The 7,600-nt window shown below is 40.6% G+C and overlaps 1 protein-coding gene across 1 annotated transcript; it reads right to left on the minus strand.

Annotated features, from left to right (window-relative positions):
- Positions 1-744: 744 nt before the first annotated feature.
- On the minus strand, positions 745-1,689 carry LOC133764553 (olfactory receptor 52K1). The gene has a single exon (XM_062198226.1). It carries the CDS (start codon positions 1,687-1,689, stop codon positions 745-747), a length of 945 nt encoding a protein of 314 aa, XP_062054210.1.
- Between the last annotated feature and the right edge of the window lie 5,911 nt (positions 1,690-7,600).

Genomic DNA, 7,600 nt, shown 5'->3' on the forward strand with positions numbered 1-7,600 from the left:
GAAAAGACAAGGGTATTCTTACTCATCTGTATCCATGGTCTATAGTCCAAAGATGGTATTCGACTCTCCTGTCCATTCAAAAAATACAAAGTATTTTAGAGACAAGGAACATATGCATGTGAAAAATCAGGTAAAAATCAGAGGACTTAAGTGTTCAAGAAAGTCAACTGAATAGGCCATGAGTATGAAACGAAGTCAAAATAGGAATTCACCCAATGGAAGGTAGAAGTATAGGTGGAGCTGTCCAAATGAAGAGCCACTCATTCCAAAAGTTAGCAGACTGTATAAGAAAAGTAGAGGTTAGAAGCCACTTACCACAAAAAAAAGACAATTTTAGAGCTAGATGGGGTGTGTTGACCACAAAATTGCATGATCTTGTGGTTCAATTCCTCACTCATACCCTCAATAATAAAATCACTAAAATCTCAGTTGCTTGTGCCAATCTTAGCTAAATTCTTAGTTTTAAACTTACATGGCAATATCACTTTGGGAGGTTCTTTATGTCTGATTCATATGATTCTATGAGAATGAGAAGATTAAACCTCTTCTTCTGGACCTGATGGCTCACAACTGCTCTGATCTAACAAGTAAACCTGAGAAATGGGAAGTCCTATTTCTTGAAATGCTGAAGAGTCGTGGGGAGCTGGGGAGAGGGGGATGGAAAGTTTGCTAGGAAAATGGTTTTTTCCTACTCCAGTCCAGCATCTCCCCAGTCCTGGGTCAGTGAGTGAAAAAAACAACCACTTACACATCCTTCCTCTGGAATAGTCTGAGCACATGATTACGAATCTGCTTAGTCTTGACACCATAGATAATGGGATTGATCATGGGTGGGAAGAGAAGATAGAAACTGGCAAGAAGTATGTGGACGTGGGGGGCAGCCCGGCGAGCCACACGGTGCATGACTGAAGAGATGAGCACGGGTGTATAGGTGGACAGGATGGCACCTATGTGAGACACACAGGTTCCAAATGCCTTGTAGCGGGCCTCCTGGGAGGCAAGCTGCAGAACTGCTCGAAGAATAAAAATGTAAGACAGGATGACAAACAGCAGGTCCAACACCACGATAATCAAGGCCACAGCAATGCCATAGATATTGTTGAAGCGGGTATCCCCACACGCCAGCCTCACCACAGCCATGTGTTCACAGTAGCAGTGGGCGATAACTGTGCCTCGACAGTAGTGGAAGCGTCTGAGCAGAAAAGGGAGTGGAATCATTAATGCAACAGCCCGGACTATTGTGGCCATGCCAATCTTGGTGATAAGTGGCCTAGTCAGGATTGTGGTGTAATATAGTGGCTTGCAGATGGCCACATAGCGGTCAAAGGCCATGGCCAATAGCACCGCTGACTCCATGATAGAGAAGGAGTGGAGAAAGAACATCTGAACCAGGCAGGCATAGAAGTTGACTTCTTGATCTCTGAACCAAAAAATAGCCAGCATTTTGGGCAATGTTGTAGTCGAGAGGACCAGATCAATGCTTGCAAGCATGGCCAGAAAGAGGTACATGGGTTCGTGAAGGGCTGCATCAACCCGAATAATAAAGAGAAGGGTGCAATTGCCCAGAAGTGCCAGAGTGTAGGCAAAGCAGAAAGGAATGGAGATCCAGATGTGTAGGTGCTCCAAACCAGGAATTCCAATTAACAAGAAGGCAGCTGGATGGGTTGAGGTGATATTGGTGGCTGACATGGCTCCTGGAAAACCTCCTTGATTTCTTTGTACTAGACCCCTCAATCTTCTCTATGTACTTTGTGGTATATATGGTCATGGAGATGTAGCTATTCTTTCTGTTATTAGACTTAAAACAAAACAAGCTAGTAGTCCTCATAGACACGTGAAAACAAAATCCATGTTTCTTAACACCAAAGAATTTTGAATTTTGGTAGTTAGACAGAATACTAAATATCCATAGAACTTACAACACGACAATTTTCATATAGGAATGGAGAATAGTGTTTTCTGTGTTCTTGATGACATCGGGAATACCTTTTTTAAAAAAGATAAATGCTTAAGTCAGTTCACTTAGTACATGTCATCCTTCCTTCCACTCGAGCTCAACTCCAAACACAAAAATTCTATTGTGCCTATTAAATCTCACATCTGAGTACACATATAAATTGAGTCCTTGATTTCTAATGCCCCAATTACAGAATCCTTATACTCTCTCTAGGACTAGTCTAATACAATTCCCACAAATCACATATGGCTATTTAAGATAGAACACAGTTCTCTGGTCACAAGAAATACTTCTCAAGTGTCTGACAATAACATGACCAGTGGCTCCCATTTTGGAACTATCAGATAAGAATATTGACAACATTGCACATTGCTCTGTTGAAGAGCATTGCTCTAAAATGTATTTTCCAGGTCCTTCTAACACTCTCAAATCCTCTGTAACTACAGGCCTGGTTCCCACTCATTGAGAAAGCAAACTTTTGATTCTCCATCAAAATTCATATGAATTCCCTATTCAAGTGGCTCACAGAAGAATATATAGAAATGTCTATATTCAGTCTCAACTGCTTCAAATATCAAGATTTTTGTAACATTCCAATCGGTATTCCTTTCTCATTACTCCCCTTAAATGATTTTTTTGAGCCAATGATGTCATTGTAACTTCATGGAATTCAAACTCTAAGTAACATTTCTCATAAAATGATCACATATTCCTGAAAACTCTTTTCTTGGGTCCTATGATATTTCTATTTCCAGTCTTCTGCTTCTGTTCTACTTCAAAATTGAGTTTCTTTGGGTCTCAAACTTGAACTGTGTTCTGTTAGTTACACAGAATTCAAAATATCAAAAGATTTTTCATTAGACTTAATATCTTCACTTGGGTTAAGTAAATAAACTAGAAAACTTGTAAAAATTCCAAGGATAGTAAAAACAGAATCATTAAATTACATACCATGATAGATGATTCTTAACTGTTAAGAAGAACAAGGAAAGCAGGGCTAATGAGGATAGGGAGAAGGGGACAGCTGAGACAGCAGTTTTAAATGAAGAGATTAGGATAGACCTCCAATTGAAGGAATTTTGGGGGCTGGTGCTGTGATGTAGCAGGTAAGGTCACAGCTTGCAGTGCTGGCATCACATATGGGCACTGGTTTGAGACCCGGGGAGTGAATCGGCAGATGGAAGACCTCTCTCTGCCACTCCCTCTGCCTCTCTGTAACTTTGCCTTTCAAATCTCTATCTCAATTTTAGCCAAAAATTTTTAAAAAGATATATACCTCAGATTCTTTTAAATACAGAACCTAGGATTCCATGGACATCTTTACTTGGGGGAAAATATATCATTCTCATGAATAGGATAAAAGAATAACATTAGAAGCAGGGATAATGGGTCTAAAGGTATACTACTGAGGATAAGAGTTCAGTTTTGGACATGGTAAGTTCAAAATATTTGTACTCTGAGTAAAAATATGATTAGTTGGGCAGCACCATGGCTCATTAGGCTAATCTTCTACCTGCAGCGCCGGTACTCCAGGTTCTAGTCCCGGTTGGGGCGCCGGATTCTGTCCCAGTTGCTCCTCTTCCAGTCCAGCTCTCTGCTATGGCCCAGGAAGGCAGTAGAGGATGGCCCAAGTACTTGGGCCCTGCACCCACATGGGAGACCAGGAGGAAGCACCTGGCTCCTGGGTCCTAGCTTCAGATCGGCATGGCACGCTGGCCGTAGCAGCCATTTGGGGGGTGAACCAACAGAAGGAAGACCTTTCTGTCTCTCTCACTGTCTAACTCTGCCTGTCAAAAAAAATATATGATTAGTCTATAGTTCTGAGAAATGGACATTTCAGTTGATACTTTCCATGATGATCAAGTTTGTAACTTAAATCATAAACTTATTTGATCAAATATGGGATTGATCTCTGCATTTTTATATGAAAACCTAACCTTTAGAATTGGGATATAAGAGGAGTTGTGGAACTCTGAAAATTTAGCAAAAGAGATATAATGAGCACCAAGAAAGGACATTGGCCTGGATATCTTATGGGCTACCAAACAGTATATTGAGGCAAAACTACTAAATAACCAAGCTACCTGATGAACCTAATAATTTGAAAAACAGCTGGTCTTGTATTCAGAATTGCAAAGGATTACACAACTAGGTAAAACACACACATTCAAACTATTTCACAATACATAACAATAGAAATAGGAGGAAAATGGGCACTCCTTTGAGGAATTCTGCTACAAGACCAGCAGCTGTGGAGACAGACTGCATGGAGCAAAACATGAAATAGGTAGAGGAAATATTCATTTGTGTTTAAGAAATGTACAGCAAGATTTAAAGCTAAAGGGAAATGTTGCTTCAGAAACATTCTTGGAAGAAAAATCTTTGTATATCATCAACGTTCTTTTCTACTTGTTTACTATGGATTAGTTCACTATGGATTCAACATATCCTAATACCTCAAAACAAAAATGTATCTTGCCTTACCCTATAAACTCCAGACTCATATCTGCCTACTTGATACCCTTATGTATCGATCTCGGGTAACTCAAACCCATTCCACTGAAGCAGAAGTCTTGACTTCTTTCCTCCCGATATCTCCCATAGTCGGTAGATAGGATCCTGTACAGCCACTTACTCAACGAAGCCATCTTCGTGCCTTCCCCTTCTTCTGGTACCATATTCAGTTTATCAAAAGTTACCATCAGGTCATCCTTCACAGTAAGTTTCAAAGCTTACTTTTACTAACACCTTTATTCAAGCCAACATAATCTCTCATCAGGCATTGCTACAAAAGAACACTAACTAGTGCACAAAGTTCCACATTTGTTCTCCAAGATCTCTCAAAAACTTATACCATATTTTAGACAGTGGACTTAATAGAATGTGCCTTATCTCCATAAATCCAGCTCTAACACACAGTAAGTATTAAACATTTCAACAAATAGATTACTAGGCTACTGGAAAATGCCTTCTGGTCTTTTTCATTGTATTTTTTCTCACTTACATAAAAGGAACAAATTTCATGTATTCCACATAGTTTTAGGAGCATAGTATACTTCCAGGTGTACCCTCCCTCACTCCCTACCTCTTCTCATTTTTTATTTTTACAATGACATAACTTCAGCTTTCTTGAGTGGAGGGTTAAGCTCGTGATGATAAAGAATACACAACTCCTCTCAAGAGTATAGACAAGGGCTATAAACAATCAAATCTCAATGTCAATTTTGTTCATGTCTGATACACTTTTCTACTCTGCATGATCAAAACTCAAAATAGTTACCTTCCTGTTTAAATAATTTCTGGTAAGGAATTGAAAGAAACGCCACAGGGCTTGGTTACTTATAGCAGAACAAAATCTTCTGCTCATGGGATAGGATATGTTAAGTCTCAATATGTTTATCTCAGCTTTATATCAAACAAGACCTATTACAACAGGGACTTCTTACTTTTAAAGTGTTCCTTCATGCCAAAGAATAGCACTAAATAAGCAACTGTAGAATGATTCCACATACCTGTGTAACCGTCACACTCTGGAAACATACATTTTAATTAAAACGTGTTTAATTGTTGTTTAATTGCCTCAAGCTCCATCTCCGTAATCTTCACTGTACACTCTCCTGGACATCAATAAATGTGCTGTGAATTGGCCACCAAGCCATGTGGGAAAAAAATCCTAACTTCTCCTAAACACAGGGTGCCCAAATGACCCATGGACTTCCATTTCCTTTTACAATCATCTAAATTTCCACACAGACTGAAGAATTTGGGAGAATAAATGAAGCCACTCACCTTACTCTAAATTCAGAACCCAAACTATAAAGTGAACATTTTTGTCATGACACTCTTCTAAGAGCCAAAATGTTTACACTGAACTATAGGACTTGTCCCTCCCAGTAGTGCTTAAAGGAGGCTGCTATACTCAGAAAATACTATTAAGATGAACGTGCAATATACAGATTAGAAGTATTGACATATGAGCATGATGGATTTGAAAGAATAAAAACTCATGAACAAAGATACCCACCTAAAGCTCTTTAACAAATGGCATGGGATAGAAGAGCTCAAAAGAAATGTCTTTCTACTCCCTGCCAGCTTTCCAAGTCAGGCTTCATTTTCTCCTTGATTAATGCAGAAGCCCCCTGTTTGCAAGAGGGGACATTGGTGAGGCAGAAGAAGCAAGGATATAAGTGATAACATCCAAACCAAATCTAAGATTGCTTGCAGATGTCCCACAGTGTCTGGAAAAGAAGGGAGGCAGAAATCCTCTCTTCTGGGAAGAGTATCAAGAGTCAGTAGATGAAGCATTTGGTATGTCTGCTGGGACCTGTGCTCTTCCTTTACTAAAAGACAAAATATGGGCAATAACAGGATAATGGAGAGGGCAGGGAGCCAATGCCTAAACTCAGGACCAGCTGTGGAAAATAACTGAGTGTCCCCATCCTTTCCTTCTCACTACTTTCCCACTCCAGCTCTGTTCCCAGGCCTCAGTCTGCAGTATAATTACGGTCCCTTTGCAGCTCCAGTGCAACCTTCGTCTCACAGTCACAGGAGTTTGGGAAGGAAGAACCGAGGAAGCTGGCTTTATCTTAACAAAACCCTGTGCTTCTCTCAAAAGGATTCAGAAGCAGAAAATGCTGTGCTTGAGGGTAGTCTACAGGGACTCATGGAAAGCTCTGGCCACTTTTGTGGGGGTTGATACAAGGGGATTCTCCTGACATAGAACTTGTACCCTAAGGGTTTCCTGCATCCTTGCCCCCTCCTAATTTAGTAGCACTGTTATGCCTCCTGGGAGTTATTTTACTTGCCCAGGTCTGTGAGCACTTCAGGTCGTGCCTATTTTACATTGGCGTTTACTGTGCCTCTCCTTACACTTGATGTCTTCCTTGCAGTGACCGCTGAGAAAGACCCACTAGAATACATGTGCATTGCAACCAACTCCTGTGTGTGTGGTGGTAGGTCAGGGATTCCAGCCTTACCAGGCCAGGGTCATCCATTGATATCTTTATGCATAACCACATACTGACTTCAGCTCTGTATTTATATACAGTTTGTTACATTCTCTGAGCCTTGATCTGTCTTCTAAGGTAAAGATAATAGTCATAATTCTGCCTAATTCACAGGGTGGATGGATCTATGCATATAATCAAGAGGTCACTAACTATATTACCTCTAATTACTAATCTATTAAATGGTAAATTTTCCTACCTCCAACTGACCATAATGTCAGCTTACTCAGGATCTGACAAAGGATCTCCCCCTCTATACCCTCCAGAGTTCTGCATGGATGTTGATTTCCCTTACCCATAATGTCAATGTTTCACTAACTTATTTCAAAGATGGAGTGATAGAAATGGTGAAGAGATCCCCCATCTGCTGGCTCACTAAATGTCTACAACAGACAGGGCTGGGCCAGCCCTAAGATATGATCCATGACCTCCATCCTAGTCTATAATCTAGAAGAAGGGGTCCATGTACTTACTCCAACTTTCCTGGCTTCCCCAGCTCATTAGCTTCCCCAGCTCATTAGCAAGAAGTTGATTCAGAAGTAGGGTAGCTAGGACAGTACCAGCCTTCTGACATGGGCTGCTGCCATCACAAGTGGCAGCTTAACCATGTACCATGACATGACACCCTACCACTACC

Source organism: Lepus europaeus, chromosome 7, assembly GCF_033115175.1.
Source record: "Lepus europaeus isolate LE1 chromosome 7, mLepTim1.pri, whole genome shotgun sequence".
Lineage (NCBI taxonomy): Eukaryota > Metazoa > Chordata > Mammalia > Lagomorpha > Leporidae > Lepus > Lepus europaeus.

Coding starts and splice junctions, on each gene's coding strand:
- LOC133764553 (XM_062198226.1), bottom strand. CDS start 1,689: ATGTCAGCCACCAATATCACCTCAACCCATCCAGCTGCCTTCTTGTTA.